This window comes from Lucilia cuprina, chromosome 3 (genome assembly GCF_022045245.1).
Source record: "Lucilia cuprina isolate Lc7/37 chromosome 3, ASM2204524v1, whole genome shotgun sequence".
Taxonomy (NCBI): Eukaryota; Metazoa; Arthropoda; class Insecta; order Diptera; family Calliphoridae; genus Lucilia; species Lucilia cuprina.
In genome coordinates this window covers 66,129,536-66,156,952 of record NC_060951.1, presented here as the reverse complement: position 1 = coordinate 66,156,952, position 27,417 = coordinate 66,129,536, and the positions used below count along the sequence as shown (strand labels likewise).

The following is a 27,417-nucleotide window of genomic DNA, read 5'->3' as shown; positions in this document are numbered from 1 at the left end:
ACGTATACGCCTTATTAAAGGAAAAAACTTAAAATATTTATTATGTGTTAAAAATGTTTCCAGATTTTTAACACATAATAAATATTTTAAGTTTTTTTGCGATTTTGATTTTATTGATGTAGTTTTTTATTTAATAAATTCACAAAAATTATGCAAAAATGCATGACTTTGGACAAAACTTTTTTATCTTTTATAAGCCTAAAATTATGCATGTAGGGCCTAGAGAACTTATTGATACTTGTTCGTTCTGCAAAAGGTACTTTGAAATTTTTATAATATTAAATGCAGGAATATAAAATTATTCATATATATCTAACGAGTCCAGAAATCCCTGCAAAATCGGGATTATTCCGCATTTTTAAATCAAAAATATCCTTGCAAGGTGTAACTCACTAGTTTGTAAACTTACATGAAATTCTGTTAAAGACTAAAAAAAATTAGAGCTAAATTAATATAACTTAAATATTCTCAATTACAATTATCTCGTTCGTCATATATCATAAAATAATAATAAGGAAAATTTGACTGCTGTGAGCAACCCTCATAAGTTGGTGTCCTATTTTAAATTTGAGTCAGCTACAAATATTACACGTATTTTTTATAAAAATGGTAAAAAACTGATATAAAGTCGGTTTCTTTATAAAAGGCGTATTGGACATTGTAATTGTAGATTATACAATCCATTTTTATAAAAATTTAAATTTTTTCTTTTTTAAATTGGATAAACGAAATTGTTTAAAAACATAAACAGCTGTTAATGACTAAGCCGGAAATATTTTCTGCTGCCAGTCAGAAAAAACAACAAACAAAATTCTTCATTTTATGTTTAAATTTAATATATAAAAATTAAAAACATTTATAAATATATTAATAAAATCTAATTAATTTTAAAGTTATAGAACTTTGCACAAATTTGTGTCATGTTTACGTACATATAGCATATGTTCAATTACGGCAACTTTGATATACTATTACCGGCTCGAAAAAGAGTTTTTACCTTTTTTCTTTGAAGCACAACAAACATTTTTTAACTATCATAAAACTTTAGTATTTTATGACAATACGACTTAATAGCACACCGTTTAAATACCCCAAATGTATAGTCTAAAGTGATTTATTTAAAATTTTATTAAACATATTATGACATTTTTTATTTTATGTATTCATTAATTTATTACTCTTATGTAAATTATTTAAGGCTTATCATTAAATTGCCAATTTTTTGAGATCAAATTATTTAATTTTACAAATCTAGAGCTCATAAATATTACAAAATGTAAAGAATACTGACTTAAATAATTGTATGCTTCGTTGTAAAACAAATTAAATTTTAAAAATTTTCACTTTCATTAAAATTCTTCTCGACCCTTTGGAGAATAAATGTTCAATACAATAAACTATAAATAAAAGCAACAACTACTATAGCACAAACTACCTACTATCAACTATTAAGGGCCATAAAATATGAATAATAAAGAATTCGGTGGTCATCAATTGGCCAATGAGAATGTATCCTGAGAGAATTTATATTACATACAATTTAAAAACTATACAAGTAGTTATGAAAGTTATGTGACAAACTTACAAAGCTGGTAGTGAAGCATAGTGGAGTAAGGGTATAAGTTTTTTTTTGTATATGTGCATGAGAAACAAAAAATAAATAAATTATAAATTATTTAATGATAAAAAAAGAAAAAACCTTGGCATACATCTCTCTTAACCCTGAGCTCTGAACAATATTTTGTTCACTCATCTACATGGTGTTTTATATACATACATACGTAGGTACATATATTTGTAGATGATGGATTATTTTGTACAAATACTTTCGTGTACATGTGCATCTATCTAACTCATCTACGAGCTCTATGTGTGTAGATATGAGTTTAACCAATACTACTACCTTATAAATACATATACGTATATTTTTATGTATATTTGCATACTATATGAAGTTTTTCTGCCTGCTTTTTTATGATTTTAGTTTTGATGGTGATTATCTACTTATTTAATCAATTATTATTAGTAAAAATAATAATATATTATTGTGTATAGCGGTAAATTTAAAAAAAACGTGGTTATTGCAATATTTTTTAGTATTTTGTAAATTTGAGCAAAATATCAACTTAAAAGCAAATGCCATAGCAAATGATCTACCGAAAAGAAAAATGTTTTTTGTATAAAAGTTAATGTTTGATCAGTGTCAAAGACTAAATAGACTAAAATTATACTTCAGTTAGTTTTAGCACTATTGAACGATGTAATACCCATCCAAAAAAATCGATATATTTTGGGCATTTTTAATATACATACATATGCTTTAAAAAAAATATGTGTGCATTAATTTGATAAGCAGGAGATTCAAAAGGTCAATATGTGACATTATACCGTAAAGAGCTTTACCAATTTTTTTAATTCAAATAATTATCTTTAATTTAGAATTGAGCTCTGTGTTTTTCATAACAAAGGTCTGAAGTCCTACTTTTACATATTTACGATTAATAAAATCAAGTTTTAATTTTTCAATTTGTCTCGTTCTTAAGTATTTTTAGTGCATTTAAATTCTATCATATTTATATGAATGGAATATCAAAATTACATTGCAAGAAATATCACTTTTTCCTGAGCGTTAGAAAAGTTTCCACAGCAAATGCTTAAAAATTTATATATTTATTTAAGCTTTTGAAAATTTATTTTTATTAAAATAAAATCGGAAATAATTTATATAAACAAGTTTTATTGTTTCACTTGGACGAAGTACTAAACATATAGATTAAACAATAAACAATTTATTGAAATTTGTAAGTAAATGATTTTAGAAAATCGTTTTGCTGTGGAAGATTTTTACACTTAAATGACCATAGTAAAAGGTTTTCGTTAATAGAAGAATAGTAACGTCGGGATAGTGCCTAATGTATATATACATGTTGTTATACCTTTTGTCACTGACAAGCATGTAAATGTGTCTATATGGAAGAATATGAGTAGTATATAAAATATGTATCTTTATGTTTTGCATACTTATACTTTTACGAATCTATGTTTGTGTGAACATAGCTGCACTTTATATGCGGCATAATGTTTAATGACGTCACGACAACATTTTAAAAAATAGCTAAGAATTCCGAAAGAGTAAAAAGAGCACGTTGATGACGAAGTTCGTTTACGATGAAGCTTATATGTACTTTTTTATGTATATTAATGTACATATCTACAGATATACATATGTATTATTTTTATGTGAATAACAATATTTGACCCAATTTCAATGAAGTTGAATGTAAATGGAACTGATGACATTTTTTCAACCCAAAACTAAAAGGAAGAAGAGTTTTATAGCAAAGAAATTGCGTCCGAATATGGACACACACATGTATTCGGTATATAAATCTACATTTATTTAAAGCTATACTTTTTACAGAAAATAAACATTTTCTTAATGTATCTTTCCTTAGAAATTTAGAAACACACAGTTAATAATTTATAAACTGCAATATCATACAACAGCATCTATTAGCACCCTCTGACTGGGCTACAGAGAACTGAATATAGTTTATTAGAGGATGTTTGGTCATTAGTAGTTTTATATGTGTAATATGTACATACATACATACATACATACATACATACATACATACATACATACATACATACATACATACATACATACATACATACATATATACATACATACATACATACATACATACATACATACATACATATATACATACATGCATACATACATACATACATACATACATACATACATACATACATACATACATACATACATACATACATACATACATACATACATATGTATATGTATTCATACAATATCATGTATATATAAAATAACCATATACATATTTAGTAACGTGCATTTTTTCTTTTTGTGTATGTATGTATATACTAGAAGGTTGTCGAGTACATAGCGGTAAAAGTATAAAAATAACATACATACAGGTTGCTATTAATAGTTTACCCTTGTTAAAGTCTTCTTCTTATTCTTTTTTAGCATCTAGTTAAATGTAAAAGAGGACAACCACAATAACGATGACTTTTCTAGTGAATGCATTTTATTCACATGAAATATGAATATGTACTTATGTATATAACATGTATGTATTTGTATAACTGTGCCTATATTTATTTAAACTTAGAGAATTCAATGAACTTTTTAAATGATCATTATATCGATTTCACATAATTATGCGCCAATAGTACATAAAATTGACATTAGTCAAATAATGGAGTAGTCAGATAAAGAGGTGGAGATACATATAAATATGCTTATATTCGAATGTATGTATGTATGTATGTATGTATGTATGTATGTATGTATGTATGTATGTATGTATGTATGTATGTAAGGAGTGAGATCGAAAAATTCTTAACACACGTTTTTCATTACATTTTTCAACCAAAGTATTATTTGATTTTTTTTTTTGATCAAGTTACCTTTGAAAAACATGTCAGTTATTATGTGTAATGTCAATTATATTAATTTTTTTGTTAATCTGATTAAAATGAGTGACCAGAAAAAAGTGCGTACTGAAATTATTAAATATTTTCAACTAAACCCAACTTGGTCTTACAAAAAGTTGGCCAAGCATACAAAGGTCTGCCGTCAAACTGTTTCCAATGTTATTAAACAGTACCGGGAGAACTTGTCAGTTGATAGAAAACCTGGTTCAGGTAGAAGGAATGGTCCACATGATGTTTCTAAAGCCAAAAAAATAGAACGCATTTTCAAAAAAGCTCCCAACACATCCGGTAGGAAAGCAGCTCGGTTAGCTCAGTGCTCGGACTATTTGGTACGAAAAGTTAAAGCTAATGCAGGTTTAAAAACATACAAGGCTCAAAAAGTTCCTGACAGGAACGCTGCTAAAAATTTAGAGGCCAAAAACAGAGCACAGAAATTGAAGTCAAGTTTTATAAAAAAAAATATTCTTGCTGCATAATGGATGACGAAACGTATGTTCTGGCAGATTTTTCGCAACTTCCAGGTCAAAAGTTTTATGTTGCTGATGCTCGAGGGAATGTTGAAGAAAAGTTTAGGACCCAAAAGCAGACAAAATTTTCCAGAAAGTTCTTGGTATGGCAAGCAATATGCAGTTGCGGCAAAAGAAGCCAATCATTTGTTACAACGGGCTCTATAAATACCGAAATTTACATCAAGGAATGTTTACAAAAAAGGCTGCTTCCATTCATAAGACTTCATAATGTGTCCACTTATTTTTGGCCTGACTTGGCATCCTGTCACTATGGTAAACAAGCCCTTGAGTGGTACAAGAACAATAATGTGGTATTTGTACCAAGAGAGGCAAATCCTCCAAACTGCCCGAAGCTTAGGCCAGTGGAGAGATATTGGGCTCTTGTTAAAAGAGAATTGAAGAGTACAAAAAGGTGTCCAAAAGTGTGGTAGATTTTAAACGGAGATGGATTACATGTTGGAGCAATGTGACAGAAAGCACTATAAAAACGTTAATGGAAGGGTTTCCGAAAAGGGTTCAAAATTTCATCACTAGTGATTAAAACTATAAAAATATTTTTTTTTGTAAATTGTAATAATAATTTGAATCAAATAAAAAAACAATAAAGCTGTTTTCGATCTCACTCCTTATGTATGTATGTATGTATGTATGTATGTATGTATGTATGTATGTATGTATTGACAGCTGACGTCATTTAAAGTTCCATTTACATTTATAGTTACTGACCATAAAAACATCTATTTATTATTAATCATGTTCTTATATTAATAACTTTAATATGTATACCACCCTGTGTTTTATTATATAACTTTTTATAAAATTAAAATTTGTATTATTATTTACCAAATTATAATTGATATGGTTCCTCGTCTTAAACACTTTAGACTGTGGTTCAACAACATTTTATTTGGAAACTTATTACACGACATCGTAATTAATAATAACCACTTAAATTCTTCAAATAGGGGTCATTCAAATAACACTTAAGCTTTAAAATTAGTCAATATCTTTATTTTCTTTATTAATATTGAAATAAACACACAATACCAACTTAAAATTTTTAGCGGCTTTTTTAATATTTTTTCATTGCCTTTATTTCAACTTAATTTAAAATCATTTTTTAAATTTTGCCAAATATTTGATCAAATCTCTTAGAAAACTAAATGATTGTAATAAACATCATTACCACAAGTTAAACACATGTAAATAAAATAATTTTTTATTTTCGTAAAAAAAGTCATTTACTAAATTGATGTTGTAAAATCTCTTATGGTAAATTAAATGCAAGATTGATTTAGATTATAGTGTGAACTTTAACAACTTGTAACCGAGCCAAAAATTATATTTGTTTTGTAAAGGCAAAAAGTCATGATACAAACAAACATTTTGGCAACATGCATACAAAAATAAGTGATTTCTGTAAGTTTCTTTTCTTTAATATTTTGTATGACAAAAAAATTAATTTAAGCTATCTATTTATTTATTTATTTATTTATTTATTTATTTGTTTTTTTATTTTACAGGTCTTTACCCAAATTGAGCAGTCAAGACGAAGAAGGGGGGGCTGGTCATGGCTATGGTGGCGGGCCACAACACTTTGAACCCATTCCTCATGATCATGATTTTTGTGAAAGAGTTGTTATAAATGTAAGTATATTAAATTCAGAAGAAATAAACATACCTAATAATAAAATATGACGTAAAAATGATATATTCGTCTTTGCGAATCTTATATACCGTTCACCATGATGTGTTAAATAGAATAGCCAGTAAAAAGATTATTACAAAAAATCAGAAAATATCAGTTGTGAAAAGAAAAAGTATCAGAAATTCTACTTTTATAGATTTTAGATTCATTCATTTGCATAAAAACAAACAGTGATACACTGTTTTATAGAACAAAAAAGGAGAAAAATATTGTTTCCTTCAGATTTGTATTTATTTAAAAGTACAAAAAAGTAAAAAAATTTCATTTTCTATCAAAAATTCTTTTAAAGAACGAACAAGTACAAAAATTACCCTTAATTTCAGATTTTATGTCCCCTTTTCCGTGTTCTCACATAATCCAGGTTACATGCTTAAATTTCATGTTCCTTGGTCTCGCATAATCCAGGCCCTAAATACATAATTTCACGTTTCTAGGGTCAATATAAGAAATTTAAAAAATAACTTTCTTTCTGTTCTCACATAATCCGGGCCCTACAGGCTAAATTTGATGTTCCTTTATTCTATATAATAAAAAAAAAATTAAAGTACCTTTGTGAAATGGGGGGTTTGTATGGGGGCTAGGGTCAAATATAGGCCGATCCTTACGAAAATCTGCAGTATCATTTATACTTATATAAAACTTATTTGTGCCAATTTTATGGAAATTATGACAAAATTCAATATAAATGCTATATTAAAAAATAAATCATATTTTAGATATGCTCATATCTAGTATCATATGGTCGGCCATTCCTAATTATTCGTTTCTTATTAGTTTTTAATATTTAAAGAACTTCTTTAAAAATATGTAACAATTTAAAATAATGGTTAATTTATCATAAAATAAATTTATCACATTTTTAAAAATTGTTAAAAAAAGAAACATCCAAGTAGTTGTAGGGAAAAAACATGAAAAACATTATAAAACTTACATTTTGAAATTAACGCTGAATAAAATGATCCTTCTTTTTAAGATAGGGAGTGATGCAATTTGTGTATTGTAAATTAATTTGAAAAATTTGTTTTCGACCATATTCCTAGCAAATTAATTGTTTGTAGTTAGAACTATACAGGTATTTTTAAATATCTGTAAAATAGCTCTTTACGTATAAAAGTGAACATTTTAAAAGTCTTTATCTCATGTAATTAAATGTACTTTATTCCAGTAAAGCCACAATTTTACATTTTGAGGATGCATCCGAGATATCAGAAATCGCTCCAGGAATATGACGTCGAATTAAAAAATTGTCTAAGAGTGAAAAATAGCTTAAGTCAAGCCATAAATATTTGTTGAAAACAAAGCAATCAGAGAATTTGTAGTAGAAATATTTTTGTCAGAAATTTTTGTGTTAAAAAATATCGTTACAATAGAATTTGTGTTTTGTGTTTTAAATAAATTTGATCACGAATTTTATATTAAATATAAAATAACTGCCTTTAATAAGAAATTACAATAGTTATAGGCGACTCTAAAAATTCTCACGGTATACCACAGTTTAACGGCTCTGGTTTCGATGATTGGCAGTTTCGTGTCAACTTGCATTTGGACTCTCTAGGATTATTGGACGTTCTAACCGGCGCTCCTCCTACAAATGCGGATGCAATTTCTAATTTTATGAAGAACGACAAGAAAGCAAAAGATCGTTTGGTTGGATTTTTACACTCGGATTGTTTGTGCTATGTTCGGAAGAAGAATACAGCGAAAGAAATGTGGGATAGTTTGCAATCTGTATTTGCAAAGAAGTCAGTGGTAAACCAATTACTTTTGCGTAAGAAGTTATCAAGAATGCGTATGAATGAAGGTGACAATGTGACTGCTCATATAATGGCTTTTGAGAATTTGATTCGTCAGTTGAAGATGGCTGGTGCTACAATTGAAGAGGCTGATTTATTGGCACAATTCTTTTTTAACCCTTCCGGAAAAATTTGATCCATTGGTAACAGCATTACAAAATGTTGAAGATGGTAAGCTGTCGTTTGACTTAGTTAAGGAGAGGTTAATGTCAGAAGAAGCCAAATTGTCAGACAGAAACGAAGAAGATATTGAACAAAGAACAGCTTTTGTTGGTAAGAAGTTCCATAAGTTCAAGAAATTCAATGGTAAGTGCTTGAAGTGCAACAAATTTGGTCACCGGGCACAAGATTGTAGAAGTGCTAATGCTCAAGTTGCTAATAAGGGTGTCTGCTTCAAGGTTGGCGGTAATAATAAACAAAAACACAATGATCAAAGCCGACAAGTTATATTCAAGTTGGATTCAGGAGCGAGTGATCATTTGTCAAATGAAAAGTGGTGTTTTAAAAATTTTAAAGAATTGAAAGAACCAGTTGAAATAAATGTGGCCAAGAATAAAGAAATTATTGTAGCAAAACATCATGGAGAGATTAACGGCCTTAGTAATAAAGGGGTTCAAATATCTATGAAGGATGTACTGTATGTCCCTGATTTGCGAGACAATTTGCTGTCTGTTAGTAAACTTACTAATGCTGATTTAGAGGTAAAGTTCATTAATGATAAAGCAATTATATTAAAAAATAAAGAAGTGATTGCTACTGCAAAATTATGTGGAAATTTATATGAACTGGCGATTAATATAAATAATTCATCTGCGATATTGAGTAATTTAAATGATGCTGTCTGTCCTATGGCATCGTAGACTTGGACATGTTGGCGAAAGTGGTCTTCAGAAGTTAGAAAAAGCGAATCTTATAAGTGGACTAAATCTTAAATCAAAATCTCTTGGATTTTGTGATATTTGCGTTGAAGGTAATCAATGTCGAGAACCATTTGATGACACACGCATAAGAGCGAAAATGGTGCTGGAAAGGATACATTCTGATGTTTGTGGCCCCATTAGTCCAAGTTCATGGAACGGATGTAAATACTTTGTCAGTTTCATAGATGATTTTACACATTTTTCCATAATATACCTGATGAAGAAGAAATCGGAGGTTTTCAAATATTTTCAATAGTATGAAGCACTTGTTACAAGTAAGTTTAGTGGCTCCTCTATTTCAAATCTTAGAATTGATCAAGGCAGAGAGTACCTATCTACTGAACAATCTAACTGGTACAAAAGAAAAGGCATACAAATAGAGTCTACGGTAGCTTATTCGCCTCAACAGAATGGTGTGGCAGAGAGGTTAAACAGGACGATAACAGAAAAAGTAAGAACAATGTTACTTGAATCAAAAGCTCCTAAAACAATGTGGTCTGAAGCAGCTCTTACTGCTGTTTATTTAATAAATCGATGTCCTACAAGAAGTCTTGAAGATTTAAAAACTCCTTAGGAGTTGTGGGAAGGCGTCAAACCAAAATTTGATAAAATTAGAGTTTTTGGTTGTAAAGCATATGTATGGATTCCCCACCAGTGTCGGAAAAAGCTTGATGATAGAGGCAAGAAGTCCGTGATGATTGGATATGCACCGAATGGTTACCGGCTGTGGGATTTAGAGAAACAAAAAGTTATACTTGCAAGAGATGTAAAATTTCAAGAAAACGAATTCCCTTTTGAAGGATTTCACAATGAAATCAGCAAAGATAGTATCATAGTCCAAAGAAGACACGAGCAAGAGGGGGAAAGTGAAAATAATTGTGCTGTGTCTGAAGTACTTAATGATGAAGCATTGGTCGAGCAAAATATAAATGATGAAGGTTACAATGATACAATCGATTTGACTGAAGATGAGGATGAAGAAGTTTTACCCCAAGACAGTTCTAATTCTCAAGACGCCAATGGAATCCAAGAAACAGCTACAGTTCCAGTTCGTAGAAGTAGCCGTGAAAGACGTTTACCCAGTAAACTTCTAAGCTATATTACTGGTTTAGGTGCTACTGTTTCAAATGATAAAATACCCGAAACTTATTACGATATTGCATATGTAAAAGATTCTGATAAGTGGTTCAAAGCCGTTGATGAAGAACTCAAATCAATGAACAAAAATAAAGTTTGGAACATAATAGAAGTTCCAAAGGAAACAAAGCTGTTAAAGTCAAAGTGGGTATTTAATATCAAAGTTGATGAAAATGGTAATCCAACTAAATATAAGGCAAAGGGTTCCAACAAAAACAAGGTGTAAATTACTTTGAAACATATGCCCCTATCGCCAAATTAACAACAATTCGTGTGGTTTTAGCAGTTGGTTTATATCGTAAATATATATTTCATCAACTTTACGTAAAGACAGCATTTCTACATGGTGATCTGATTGAAGACGTGTATATGTGTATACCTGATGGAGTTAAAGCTAATGATGGTATGGCTTGTAAATTAAATAAATCATTGTACGGCTTAAAACAAGCGCCGAGGTGTTGGAACATAAAATTTAACAATTTCCTGATTTCCCTTAAATTTGAAAGATCGCGGCATGATTATTGTCTTTATACAAGATTAAGTCCAAATCATACTGATGATATTATTGTTATAATGTATGTTGATGATCTACTAATTGCCGGCAACAAGCTGTCAAGTATTGAACAATTAAAGAAGGATTTAACCAAACGTTTTGTGATGTCAGATTGTGGAATTCTCAAGTTTTTTCTTGGTATGAAGATTCAACACAATAGTAATACAATCTTAGTATCACAAGAGGCTAGTATAAATAAATTATTATCAAAATTTAGTATGGTAGACTGCAATGTTGTAAAAAGCCCAATGGAAAAGGGTTTGCAATTAAAGCAAGAGCCAGGATCTGAATGTAACCAACCCTATCGAGAACTACTTGGAAGCTTAATGTATATTATGTTGCGCTCACATCTGTTATCCACCTGACATCTGTTATCCAGTAGGTTATATGGGAAGATACCAACAAAATGCAAACGAAACTCATTGGCAGCACTTAAAACGTATTGTAAGGTATATAAAAGGAACATCATCATTTAAATTAAAGTTTGAAGTCTCAAGTGCAGAACCAATTGTTGGATATGTTGATGCGGATTGGGCGTCAGATGTGGCAGATCGAAAATCTGTAAGTGGATACGTTTTTAGGATATTTGGATCAACTGTTTCCTGGTGCAGTAAAAAGCAGCAAACCGTAGCAAAATCTTCTAGTGAAGCTGAATAAATGGCACTGAGCTTAGCTACAACGGAAGCAATATGGTTAAAGGGTTTACTTCACGATTTGAATGTTATGTCAGAGAATACTCCTGTTGTACTATATGAAGATAATCATGGCTGCATTGGAATGGCTACAAATTTAGAAAGCAAACGTGCTAGACATATTGACATAACACATCTTTTTGTTTCGGATTGTGTAACTTATAACAAAATTAAGATAAATCCGATTGGAACAAGGGAACAGCTGGCAGATATATTTACAAAAGCTACTGATCCAACGCGTTTCCAAAACTTTGTTAGAATTCTGGGATTGTCTGATTGAGAGGGGGTGTTGAAAACAAAGCAATCAGAGAATTTGTAGTAGAAATATTTTTGTCAGAAATTTTCATTGTGTTAAAAAATATCGTTACAATAGAATTTGTGTTTTGTGTTTTAAATAAATTTGATTACGAATTTTATATTAAATTTAAAATAACTGCCTTTTAATAAGAGATTACAACAATATTGATATATGATATGTTACGATCGGACTTAAATTGACGGCATAATATATATATTTATATATTATATATATATATATATATATATATATATATATATATATATATTAATATTATATATATATATATATATATATATATATATAATTTTATACATATATATACATATATATATAATATATATATATATATATATATTAATATATATATATATATATTATTATATTATATATATATTATATATATATATATATAATATATATATTATATATATATATATATAAATATATATATATATATTTATATATATATATTATATATATAATATTATATATATATATATATATATATTTTAGGCTCGGAAAATTATATTATAGAAATTACACGGAGGTGAAGGGTATAAAATTATATTCGAAAAATCGACATAAAAAACGTTAGCCGAAAAAAATCATCCCACTTGTTATTCAATTCATTTCATTAATTTAACAAATGTATATGCAGAGCTTCGAATTAATCAATTAAATTTGAGCAGAATTCACCAAAATCTGAATTCAGAAATATAAAGTTTAATCTTCCAATCCTTTTTTTAATTCTCAGGAATTAATTCAATAGCTTAATTCAAAGACTTTCAGATTATTTTAATTCATTCATATACTAAATTCATTCATGTTTGAATTACATTCTACTTTGAATGATTCAATTTTTCTTTAATTCAAATCTACTCCAAATTGAATTACGAAATTTTTCTTAAATTCATTTTGTAGTAGACTGAATGAAAAATTTTTCCTTTGCAGCCAGAGTGTTGTATCTCAAAAACTAAAATTTCAACTTTTAAAGTTCATAAATTTTTATGTTTTTATCTCTATATAAAAAGTTTTTGCGTAAAAATTTTAAATAGCCTAGTTTACAGTTGATATTTGTATGTTTGTATAATAAGAATGATAATTCTGACTAATAATAATGTCAAGTTGTGGGCACAAGAAAATTTTTCTATTTTTTAGTTATAACAATATTGCTGCAAATAAAGATACATAATATTTATGTACAATATACAAACATACATTCATAATATGTGACCATAGGTTTATGATCATAAAACATAACAAATCCGTTGAAGTTTGCTCAGAACAAAATCGGTCCCTAACGCTGAAGAATCAGCCATGGAACGCCTTTTGTGGTGCTATGTTTTCCTTCTCAAACCTTCTGAAAACTTTAACTTAGAGGGACTCAGATTAATCATAGTGTTTTATTGCATTTACTGCAGTATAAGGTTTTATACGCTTTATAGTAAGTTTTCTGTAAGTTTTCATTATCATTCCATTGATATCCAATACATAATACATTTGAAAATTTAAATTACAAAAAAATAAATTATAATTTATTTGACAAATATTAAAACATGTGAATATTAGGATTGTTCAAATAAATGTTTAATTTGAAAATAGTTCTTAAATAATGCATATGTATATCAGTTGTTATATTTGGTTTCGTATAACCTTTCTTGTTAGCTTTTGCCTAGGAACCACATAATTTAGATGGATTCATCAGATGAAAATTCAAATTTACTCATGATAGCAATTATTTTGAAAATATATTTTTTAATTTGAAATTTAAAATTTGAATTATTTATAATTCTGTTTATACGTATATGTTCAAACTTTTTTCGAATGAAAATTATATTTGGAAAATATTATTAAAATTTTCCAAAAACTTTATAATTTTTTAAAAAAACTTTATAAATAATATGTTTCGAGTAAGATTTGTCATTTATGTAAATTTAAATAGGGGCTATATTTATTTTAGTTAAATTTTATCTATAATATAGGGCTTGTTTTTTGTTTAATCATTAGCTGAAATTAAAATACAAAATTGTATTTGTAAAATACAAAATAAAATTTCTAAAAACAAAAGCCCCCTAATGTATATACATTTTTATTTAAAAATTTTTATTTAATCCCCTACAAAAAGAATGAGAAAAAATCGATTAAAGCTATTTTGTAATAGATTTGAATTCGAAAAAATTTAAATCATTCAGCAAGGAATTAAGCCTTTAAAGAATGAATTATACAAGTAATGAATTCAACATTTTTAAAGTCCTAAAAAATTCAGCTTATGAATTAATTCGAATGAATGATATTATAGAATGGTGAAGTAATAAATTTTAATTTAATTTAAAAAATTGAATTAAGGCTTAACAATTTTAAACCTTTGTGTATATGTATTTTTGTTTACACTTATAGGTAAGCGGGTTAAGGTTTGAAACACAATTAAGAACGTTAAATCAATTCCCAGACACGTTGCTAGGGGATCCAGCTCGGAGATTACGGTACTTTGACCCGCTAAGAAATGAATATTTTTTTGACCGTAGTCGACCGAGCTTCGATGCTATTTTATACTATTATCAAAGTGGTAAGTGCTTATCGGATTGATATTTCTATCTTAATGTATACTAAACAACAAATTAACATCGACAAACATAGAAACATACTTAATATACATATGTAAATAAGAGATGATTTTATATATTTAAGATTACTAATCAATAACTAATTTTCTTTTTTTCCTTTTACATGAATATTTATTTCATTTTATTTCAAACATGTCTATTTTCTTTATTGTTTTGATGCATAACTACTTTTCTGTTGTTTTGTGTTTTTTATTTGTTTCTTCTCTACCCTCTTTAAAAATATTTAATTGAATTTTAGGTGGCCGACTACGGAGACCGGTCAATGTCCCTTTAGACGTATTTAGTGAAGAAATAAAATTTTATGAATTAGGTGATCAAGCAATTAATAAATTCAGGTAAGCTTCATCGACACAAACTACTGTTACCGTTACTGTTATTACTTACTGTTCAATTAGTTGGGTCACTTGTAATACAAAAAAAAAAAACAAAAAACAAAATATACAACAACAGATCACTAAAAAGAAAATATATTCAAAATTCAAACACTATATTGGCTTTCACAATGTAATGATTATGATTACTTTGATGTTAATTATGATAATTATTAAAACAAACCTCAATTGCAAAGTAAATTTAATTGAATAAGTCATTGCTTAATTTATAATAACATGTATTATGTGCATTTCATTTTAATTTTTTATGATATTTTACTGCTAATGCAGTGGAGTGCAATCTAGTTATGAATGATACAATTTTACAAATAAAGATGCTTTCATATTGCACTCTACTGTTTAGGATTTTTATTCATTTGTTATCTGCGTTTGTTGATTGGATTTATAAGTTTAGTAGTTGTTAGATTTATTGCAATTGTTGTTATGATTTTTACACTAAAAAAAAATATTTCAAATTCAATAAAATTGGTTATTTGTTTTGTTTTTTATATAAAAATTTTTATTATAATTATAACGGTTTTAAGCACCAATTTAAATTTTACTTACGTACATACTTACAAACATACATAGATGTTGTGCATAGTGTTTAGGCATTAATTCACTTGACCACCAGCTTAAAATTTTGTTTATACGGCAAAAGGGGGGCTACTGTGGCCGGCCCGTGGTTTCAAGTACCCAATCATACCACACCTACTAAACCACCCACCAACAACACACAACATACACAAAGTAATAAAACTAGAATTGATCGTAAACTGGCTTACACGCACACAAACTCATTTCTCACCAAGTGTGCTGGACATATTTGGATGTGTGTTAAAATGAGATCAACGACAAATAAGCAAAGAGAAAATAAACATTTAATAAAAAGAGGACAATATTAACACATGAGCATTTTGTAAACAATCAGCTTCAATACTACCCACTGGAATTAGAAACAACAACAACACAAACAAATCAATAATAAAATACAAAATGGCAAAGGATTCTAAAGTTAAAAATAATTAAATAACTTACCAACACATACTAGATAAAGTTAACAACATGAACAACTATTGCATCTACAATATCTTTATCTTCAATAATTACAACAATACACTGACAAACAATTCAAATACCAATACAGAGAATTGTAAATTTACTCATGTATTTTACACACGTAAAAGTTGTATACTTTTATACATTCTTATATAAATAATTTTTATATGTCATTTCGTTTGAAATTGTTGTTCATTGAATTTAAGTTCCATTCAAATAGAGTCATTTTTATAAAACTGTTCATATTTTTTTTTTTTCTTTTTTTTCTCTCTTTCTCTTGATTTTACTATTTTTAATTTCTTTAGAGAGGATGAAGGCTTTATTAAGGAGGAAGAAAGACCTTTGCCGGATAATGAAAATCAAAGAAAAGTCTGGTTACTTTTTGAATATCCAGAAAGTTCACAAGCCGCCAGAGTTGTAGCCATAATTAGTGTATTTGTTATATTGCTATCAATTGTTATATTTTGTCTAGAAACATTACCCGAATTTAAGCATTATAAGGTAAGTTTGTTCGTATTTTTTACACTCTTAATATATAATTATGTGAAAATCTTAATCCTAAACCCTCTAAGATTCTGTTAAAAATCTCACTGTCTTAATGTGGCACTTGAATTTTGAGTTTTTCCAAACTAGATTCGTTCTGAAGTTGTCCCATTTTACTCTCTATTCTGACGAATCTCTTATGGGAAATTCTTAATTCTCAAAAATAATTTTTGTTAACTCCAGTTGTAGTTTTGGTCCCGGCAGACGACAAATGCATTTACCAAAGAATTTAAAATTAAATTGACAATCGTTTTTATAATTATATTGATTTATTTGCTCGTATCGCACTGTGGTTCAAAACCCAAATCTAGGAGAATACAATTTTATGGATTTTACGAATTGTTTGGCGAAACAAAGTGTAGCGTAGTGTAATTTTTATTTATAGTATTAGTATTCTTTTTTCAATATTTTATAAGTTTTAAGCAAATGGTTGTTGAAGTCGTTATTCTTCTTAGAAACGTGACGAAACATATAATTAAAAACTGTTTTACATTGCATAAGCGTAATTTGTTAGAAGCATTTGTCCAACTAGATTTGAGTTGGAACCACAGTGTATCGTAGTTTCCATACATCCATAAATGTTCCATTTTGTATACTCTAACATACATACATAAGTTTTATTCATTTAATCGAAAAGGAGGAATTTCATTGAGTATCATCCGAAATGATCTATATATATTAGGGTTATCTATACTAGGTGAAAAGCGCTTTTTTGATGATGGGATGTTAATTCGTATTTTTTGCAAAAAATAAAAAATCGCAACCCTAACATAAAATTACTATTATGCAACTTCGTGGCATATTGAAATTAGGTTATAAATTAGTTTGATTCATCTGATCACATTGTAAATTGTACAATTTTCTATTCGTAGAGTCTTTCACATTACAAGATTTAGTTTGGCTTTATTATATACGTCATCAAAAAATATGGAAGGGTATATTGTTTTCTTGTTTATATATTCTGCGTTCTCGAAGGATTCTATGACAATAGACATTTTCGTCCGTCTTTCAGTTGTTGGCACGATAGCGTCTACAAAAAATGATATAAATATATAAAACTCTTATAACTTGTTGTTTTTATAAGAATTATCCAAGAAAAATATTCAATATATTGGCATTTTAATTGAAATTTTGCGATGTAGTAGTAACTCTATCATATTTTTAATAGAAAATTTAGTACGCACATAGCGAAAAATAGTGAAATAATAACACTGTAAGTAAAATTAAAAAATTTAAAATTTAAGATACAGAAAACACCGAAACAAGTGAACATAATAATAAATGCCGAATAGGCTAGTTATATCGTATTGTTAGAGATCTTTCAGATAAGCAGTAAATTGAATTAAAACATTATTTAAAATTGTATATATGATTAAGAAGAATAAGTATTCAAATAATGGAAAACTTCGTCAAGTTTAATTAATTTAAATTGTATGTCTCATAGTGGGCAAGTGTTAATGAAGTTTATTATTGGCAAAGCAGATTTTTAACTCACCATTTTCAAAATTTTATTGCGCCAATAAAAATCATCAGCAAAATTGTATTACTTAGATAAAACTTCCATGTAAGAAATATTCTACGAATATTGTTTTGTTATATTAAAGTATACCAAAATAAAATCATCTACAATCTCAAGTGCCCGAACTTATTTCAACATGTATTTTCTTTTTTCAGAATAACTCAAATCTAATAGTTTATTTGAAAATTACGTATACCAACTGGAGCTCTAACGTACATAAATTTAAAATTATACTAAACATTATTGCTGTATTAATGTTGTGCTCAATTTGATCAATGTTAACGCTAAAGAAAAATTAAAATTAAAAACATTTCTCAAAATCAAAAAAATATTATAACTGGTGATTTAGCAAAAATTATTTTGCTTTAATTGGCAGTTGCACACGAAGACTTGCACTCATAGATAAATTCATAAGAAACTAATCAATTGTGGGAAAATGAATTTTGAATTATTATACAAAAATAAATATTTTTCTATGAGTGCAATTTGTTGTTGATGTAATTATTTGATAATCGTCTGTTTTAACTTTCTCAGAATTCTCATTGCGTTCAAATTGTTTTTTTTTTTATTTTAATTGGAATGTAAAAGAGTGCAAGAGAAGTCCAAGATCTGGTAAACCTGTTTTATTTAAAATTTATCTGTACTTTGGCTTTATAAGTTTTGTCATTATTTTGTAGTATTGTAATGCTAAACCGTCGTTTTCGTCAAAAGTTTTGGGTTTCTAAATAAAGATTTACTGTTTATGTAAAATAGAAAATACCAATTTGTCTATATGTTTCTCTTTGATTAAATGAATAAAAAGAAAAACGTCGTATTTAAAAGGATTTCATGTTATATTTCATTGAGAAATCTTCCAGCCTTTATTAGTCCCGTAATTTAATCAAATGCTAGATTTAACGTAATGCCCTTTGCCTTCCCCTGACCGTAAATGAAATCATTAACACAAACCGCAAATATAACTTAAATATAAACATTTAATCAAACTTTCAGGTGTTCAACACAACTACAAATGGCACAAAAATCGAGGAAGATGAGGTGCCTGACATCACAGATCCTTTCTTCCTTATAGAAACGTTATGTATTATTTGGTTTACATTTGAACTCACTGTTAGGTAAGTACATTTTTGCTTCACCTCTCTCTCTCTCTCCTCATTTCTTAATACATTTGTACATAATAAAAATCATGTTGATGATAAATAAATTCTCTTATATTTATATCATATTATTATCTCTTATGCTTGTGTGTTGGTGTGCATATGCACTCTATTAGGTTCCTCGCATGTCCGAACAAATTACATTTCTGCAGGGATGTCATGAATGTTATTGACATAATCGCCATCATTCCTTATTTCATAACATTGGGTACTGTTGTAGCCGAAGAGGAAGACACATTAAATCTTCCAAAAGCGCCAGTCAGTCCACAGGTATGTTTATTCGTGTGCGTGCTTAAGCGTTTTATGTGTATTGAAATAATAACCACAACAACAAAAGAGCTTCGAACTAAATGTATGTAAATATTTTAAAAAGATAAAAACACAAAAAATTACAAGTAATGATAAAAACATACTGATACTTTGACAAAACATTGTTTATTATTTATTTTGAAAATTATTTAAAATGCTCGTTTTTATATATTTTTTTTTTAATTAAAAACTGTTTTGTTGTTTTTCACCTTTATTTCTATTTACTATGTATTTTATTATTATGAACATAATTATTTATAATTGTTGTAAAATACGTTATTAAATTGTAATTTTTAGGACAAGTCATCGAATCAGGCTATGTCCTTGGCAATATTACGAGTGATACGATTAGTTCGAGTATTTCGAATATTTAAGTTATCTAGGCATTCGAAGGGTTTACAAATTTTAGGACGAACTCTGAAAGCCTCTATGCGGGAATTAGGTTTACTTATATTTTTCTTATTTATAGGTAAGTTTCGTATAAAACAAAAACAAATAAAAACAAAATACCAAAAAACAATAATTACAAACACACAAGACGACTTAATCATTATTATGCTTATTCCCCACTCTCTCTCTCTAATAACAATTACCCACTATATATAATATAAAGAATACAATAATAAAAAACTTACAACACAACTATTTACATTACACTTATTAAACAAAAAAAACATAACTACAGCAAAAGCAAACTCTCTCTCTCTCCTAACTCAGCCTAGTCAATTTTCAAACCACTAGAATAAACGAGGGTTTGTGGCTTAAATTAACACCTTCAATATCAAATACATGTATTTATTTATTGTTGCTTTTCTTTTATACAACTCGAAGGTCGTGTTAGTTTATACGTATAATTAATATGAAACTAGAATGAAAATAAAAACTAAGATTTAGGTTCTTCTATTTGATTAACATTTTAAAGTTAACAAAATGAATTGCACTTGAGTATAATTTTTATTGTTTTTTCCAAACTTTCTTAAAAATGTTTATTTACATGTTTTCTTTTACTTTTCTTCCTTCCTACGCTTTTCGTAATTATTTACAACAAAAAATAAAAAAAAACTCTTAAGAAGTGAAAGATAAAAAGAAATATATATTTTATAGCTTTTTTTAATTTGATTTTTTTATTTTTTAACCGTTACAAATAATAACGATATATAAAATATATTCATAAGTGTGAATACTATTTGTACTGTACCTTGAAATCAAATAATTTACGAAAACAAATATAGAGAAGAAAAACAAATTTGTCTAAGTATTTAAAAAGAAATAATAAATAATATTTTTATTTTTTGTATACGTATAGAGTAGGGTGTATGTATTGTCTAACGAAAATTGTAGGTATATCTAAATATATGTGTTTTACTAGTAATACACAGTTAGGTGCACTATAAAAATAACTATGGTTGGTTCTGTTGGTGGAAAAATAATTTAATTGCGTTGCTATGTTGAGGAAATCGGAATTCATTTTATTCTTGTCCTATATACATAATCCCAAACATGAAAAAAAGTATCTAAATTTAACCGCCCATTTAAAGTTCATAAACTAAAAACGCATAAATCTATATTATTTTATTAATGTAGTAAAATTTGTATAGGTAGATAGGGTGATAGGCGGATATACAATACATCAAATCCGAAGAAATACACCTAGGCCACTATCGGGGCTGTTGTGCGCTCCTTTTCAGGAAAAAAATGTTAACTCTGGTAGAGTATTAAAATCCAATACAGTCTTAGATTTAATTCTATCACCAATTTTGAGTCTTATGTTCCGATGGTCAGATTTCGTTTATAAGCTCTTCTGAACATATAGTTATATCTAATACTTATTCTCTGATTCTATTAATAAAGGTAGCTTTATAACCTAAGTTCAATGTGATCAAGTCTTTAGTATTAAGAAAATCCATGAGGGCTTGTCCTCTACGATTGGTGTTTGTACTACATCAAACTAAATGGTGGGAGTTGGCATCACAACCTATTAAAATTTTTCTATTTTTCCTTTGTGCTTCTTCAATCAGTTTCATCAGTGGTAGTGTCAGAAAATTGAAAGACACGACTTTGCTTCAGAACCGTTGCATACGATGTAGATAATCATTTTGAGAGGAGAAAACATAATTTCATGTAACATAAGATACATGTTCTCGGTATCAACGTAGAAAAGTTGAAAATTTACGTTATTTAATCCAGAAACCTTGGTGGGAATAATTCAAGGTTCTGGATTAAAGTTATATGTATCTTTCCTGTAATAGTAAATTAGTAATTCTTTTAAAGTTACAATTTTTAATTAGATAAATTTTACCTTAAACATCCTCGTGGATTGTTCCTTTAATTGAATTCTAGAGATTCAATTGATATAATCAAATAAATTGTTCATTACAATTTAAATAATTTCCAAAAAAAGTAACCAACCAAAGGTAAAACTTATTGTGTGATACATATAAACAAATGCTAAAAAAAATAGTTTATTTATAAATTGGTGTCTATTTTTGTCTTACACAAAAATTTATGAAAAACAAAATGATATTCCATTAAAATTTACTCGAATTTTAGTCTATTACTCGAGATATACTTTGACAAAGTAAAAAATATTTTATAAGAAAACAGTCGTTTATAATTTTAATTTAACAAATTTAAATGAAAATGACAAATTAATCGAATAAAAATTAATTATTTTTCACTTTTAATCTGATTTCGGAATAAAAACTCAAACAATTTTCAGTTAAATTGAACTAATTAAAATTATATCCACTCTGTTTCGAAATAAAAAAAAATTGTCCAAAATAATTTGTAACAAAAAATAAATTAAACAAATTTGTTTAATTGTTTCAACTGTAAATGTTGCGTGCTTTATGTACTTGTTGAAGTTTATTTTAAAGTAATTAACAAAATCAATTTATATTAAAATGTTATACTTTTTTCTGTTTGCTAACAAACGTTTATAGTTACCTATTGATCTTGAGTTAAAATTATGAAATAATTGTTGTTATATTCAATATTTATTAATTTGGAGCTTTATGCTTTTAGATTTTTTGGTTCCATTTTACTATAGCCATTTATAAAAGATTAAAACTATATTTTATAGCGGTACAAATTTTTAGTTTTTAATATATTGTCTGTAATTAACTAAATGCACAATCTTACTAAATATTTGTTAATATTTTTACATTTAGAGCTTAACGGTAGAGTATTTGAAATTTATATACAACTACATATATAAATCTCTTTACTCTTTAAACTAATAATGTTGAGGATACTAACTATTTACCACAACAGTATTTATACAAATAAATAAACTAAGCTATTCCTTTTGATTTTTGTAATAAATATGATTTTAGTAGTTTATGTAGTTTAGCTGTTGTTTCTTCATAAATACATACAATTACAAATAATAAATAAATAGATATATATTTATCTATTCTTTAAACTACTAATTTACTTTTGTATACATAGTATATTTATGTATTTATATTTTTTTATATTTATATAAATACTATACATTACGAGGTCTCGTGGAGCACTTTTTTGAAGAAACACCTCTCAAACGATGCGTATTAATGTACAAAGTACGAGAAAAACATTTTTTTGAAAAGGCCCTCAGTTCCCTACCAGCGATTGAAAATATAACAAAAAAATTTAAAATGTACCAAACCAAATGCCAAACTATTTTTTTATAATTTTTCTGTATAAACTAAAATTTTGACAAATTCTTCACCCCTATTTCGATAAATTTTTTAGACCCTGAGGACCATTCGAAAAAAAAAATATTTTTTATTTTTCTCGTGTTTAGTACATTAATACGCATCATTGATAGGTATTCCTACGTTAAAATCTTAAAAAGACTGTTCCTTGGGGCTTTCTACCATACACCCAGCTAAAAATGAACGTATATGAATCATATGTGGACTATTAACCTACACATATATTCGTATATATGTTTGTATTTATATTTAAAAAGTTCGATATAAAAAATTGCCATATATGGCCACACATATGAAATTTTGTACGTATTTAAATTATGCCCAATTTTGAAAATTTTGGGGTATGAACATATTATATTTTCTTATATGTTAATAGCCAAATATTTGTATTCATATATGGTTCATCCATAATCTGAATTAGCTGGACATGTATATGTAGTTGTTATCTTATTTTCAATTAACCAATAAATTTCATACTAAAAGTTTCAGCATTTTATACACACTAGTCAACAAACAAATGGGCGTTAAACTTCAGGGCTAATGCCAAATTTTATCATAAAGAATGTTTTCAGATTTCCAACCATTCGAATATAAATTAACGCATAATTTTTGAGGTGATAACAAATTTACACCAAGAGAAAGTACTACTAACCAGTCCCGTTTGTATGGAGGAAAAATATGTTGTCAATGTTTTAAACAAAAATAACGTGTCCGTCAATATTTTGGTATAATAAAAAATGACTTTAAAACGATTTCAATAGCAAGTAATCGAAATTTTTAAATTTGTCGGAAAATTTTAAGTTTTTTTTACATTTTGACAAATTTTGTTAATTGTTAAACTGAAAAATTATTTATAAAGAATGAAACCATAAAGCGTATATTGACATATTATGAACGTAAGATACATAATGCTAGCCGGAAGAAAATATAGTTTAAAGCATTAAAAAAAATAAACCAAGTAATCCTTTAAAAATCTGAAAATTTTTGCGAAAAATTACAACATTTGCAAAAGTCGTATACAAAATTGTGTTCTGTTATTGAAATCGAAGATTTTTCATATGATACGGAATTAATATTGTTTATTTGAAAGAAATGTAAAAAACATAAAAACCTTAAAAATGCGTTATTATCCTTTCGTAAAGCTCACGAAATAAATGTTTTAGAAATAAAGTTCTTTAAAAAGTTTTTGACCTTTCTAACATTGTTAGACATTTTTCTGCATTAAGGACTGACACCATAAAATGCTTTAATAAGATATATATGTATGTGTACCTGCATATATAATATTTTGCATTTTTTGTTGACTAGTGTTATTTATTACAAACAATAAATACAAGGTTCAGTATAAATTTAAAATATTATATTATTATTTACCTATTTTATTTTCAATATTTTTTTTGTGTTTTGTTTCTTAGTCATAAAAGTTCTTTATTAATAATTTGCACTTAAGTTTACTAATTATTTACTTAACATTACTTAATACGTATTAAATCATTAGTTAATTAAATAATTAATCCCCTCCAGTAAATTTACTTTTATTTAAACTGCACCATATATTAGTAAATTGTTTAACAATTTTGTAGTTAGTAGAACTAATTTATTAAATGTAATATACAAGAATTAACAGACAAAAATCTATATATATATGAATTTCTATTTACAGATTCTAGACTTGAAAAATGTTTATGTTTTACTTGTGTAAAAACAATATACATTTTTAGCATATTTTTCTTCTCTTGCATATATTAACAATTAAGCACAATAGTTAATTTATTATGTGGTTACAGTGTTGGGCATACTAAGTGTTGAAATTAGGAGCATTCTATATTGAAAAGATTAATTGTAGATCCGACGCGGATCTATATACGATATATGTTCTTAGAAACTGTGAACGATTAACACTACTGAATCTCACTTTCACTTTTTCTGAATTCTTAAATAATAAATACTTTAATATATGTATGTATTAGCATCATCCAATACTGTAATAACATATAGGCCAATTAAATTAGAATTTATTTTTTTTTAATTTATTAAACAATTACTATTGTGCTTAAAGCAAAATCTACAATTTAAACATACAAATTAACTTTCTAAAATATCCCAAGCAGAACAAATAAATTTATGTTTTAAGTTATACATAATTAAAATACTAAATAATTTTATAAAATTGTTACTAATTTTTCAAAATTTTTTCTAAATACACACACGCCTAAATGAAAACCAATCAATAAATAAAAAACAAACAATAAAAACAAAATGTATAAAAATGCTATGAATAAGGTGTTGTACTATTCTCATCGGCGGTATATTTCGCGGAGGCTGGCGCCGAAGTATCATTCTTCAAATCAATACCTGATGCATTTTGGTGGGCCGTGGTTACCATGACCACAGTGGGATATGGTGATATGAGGTATAAAAAATAGAAAATATTAAGTATAAGGTCTCTATGTATTTTACATTTAAATTTAACCTAATTATTTGTACACAATTTATGAAAAACAAAGAAACACGGACCGTTTCTCTATAATTTTTATATTTTTATTGTTTATTAAATATACTTATCATACCTAAGTTAATAAATAATTTAAATTAACCCCGCTATTGTTACAACCAGTGTACACTTAATAAGGTAGCCTCGTCGCTACAACAAATACAACAATACAAAAACAACAGGAGATTTGTTATTGTAGAATAATCCCATCTGTCAAAAAAAGCTGTGTGTGTAGAATGAAAAAGCAACAAATAAACACAATAAAAATATGAGTTTTTAGCAATTATTTAAATTTTTAACTATTAATATTAATATATTATATTAATTAAACGTGGAATGTCTGAAAATCATAACTATATCTATTGGGAAGACCAATTTTCCGAATTAAAGGTGTTTTTTGTGAAAAGTGATTGGTCGTGTTAAAAATAGTTGAAACTGATTTTGAACGTATGCCGGAGCTAAAGATTTTCTTTTTTTATCAAGAGAGAAGGATAACAAAGACATTTAATCACGATTGACCTAGAAAACTCCTTTAAAACCATAATTTTCTTCACTTTTTAAAATTTTTACACCTTTTGCGATTTTTTTTCTATGTAAACAAACAGGAATTTTGACAGATAAGATTGTAAAAGCTGATGATCAGCTGTGCGGACGAGGCTACCTTATTAAGTGTACACTGGTTACAACTACTTTAACTTTTTCTACTGCCCTACCACAGCATAAAATACTAATTTAACTATGTACTACTATTTTTTAAGTACAATTTGTAAATGTTGTAAAAATGAAAATAAATTTTGCTCTCTCTCTCTCTCTTAATCCCTGTCAGCATATTTTGAATGTTTGTGTATTGTGAATGTGTTAATTAAAAGTTTAACTAAAGAAATTTAAAAAAATGCGTGAAATTAAATTATATAAATAAATGTGAAAATAAAATAATACCATTTTAACTAAAAACTCTTTTCTACCATAAGAAATAGTTTGGAGTTTCGATTCATTTGAAGATAGATTTTACATAAATATAATGGCAATTCTATGTCAAATTCCTTAGCAATGAATCGTTTTTCTAGATGTCTTTACTATGATCTCTAATTTATCTATCAAGTGTAACTTTTCTATTTCTATACACAATTTGTAAAAAATAAATATAATTATAAATATTATACTAATATGTATTAAATTTCAATAAAAAATTTTATTTTTTTTATATCAATGTTGTCTACATTGTGGTGGTGTTGTTTGTAAAAAAGTGGCGTTTTTACTCAAAATCAACTCAATTGTATTTTGTTATTCTTTTTTTTAATTTTTAAGGTCTACTCAAAAATTGTAAAAATTCGTCAGTGTTGTCCGTGTATTTTTGTTTGTTTAATTATTATTTTTTTATTTAAAAAATTATAATTTTATTTAGCATGTGTTTATTATTTCCTAATTTAAATTATTGTTTTTTTTTAATTTCTTTTTATTTCTAATAACAAAAGAAGCTAAAATATCACCATATTTCGTTAACAGGTCCTTTGATTATATTTAAATGAAATTTCCAGTCAA

At 27.1% G+C, this 27,417-nt stretch overlaps 1 protein-coding gene across 9 annotated transcripts in view; it reads left to right on the top strand.

Moving 5' to 3' along the window:
* Positions 1 to 27,417, top strand: part of LOC111678962 (potassium voltage-gated channel protein Shaker) — a 187,560-nt gene that overhangs the window by 138,672 nt on the left and 21,471 nt on the right. For 8 of the 9 annotated variants that reach the window (XM_046946430.1, XM_046946431.1, XM_046946428.1 and 5 more), the window contains 7 exons: positions 6,524 to 6,647; positions 14,502 to 14,670; positions 14,967 to 15,063; positions 16,464 to 16,659; positions 19,211 to 19,332; positions 19,491 to 19,644; positions 19,981 to 20,152. In XM_046946430.1, coding sequence (XP_046802386.1) covers positions 6,524 to 6,647; positions 14,502 to 14,670; positions 14,967 to 15,063; positions 16,464 to 16,659; positions 19,211 to 19,332; positions 19,491 to 19,644; positions 19,981 to 20,152 — 1,034 coding nt within the window. Of the gene's footprint in view, positions 1 to 6,523; positions 6,648 to 14,501; positions 14,671 to 14,966; positions 15,064 to 16,463; positions 16,660 to 19,210; positions 19,333 to 19,490; positions 19,645 to 19,980; positions 20,153 to 25,664; positions 25,795 to 27,417 lie in introns of all 9 variants that reach the window. The other variant, XM_046946427.1, reaches the window with a different exon arrangement.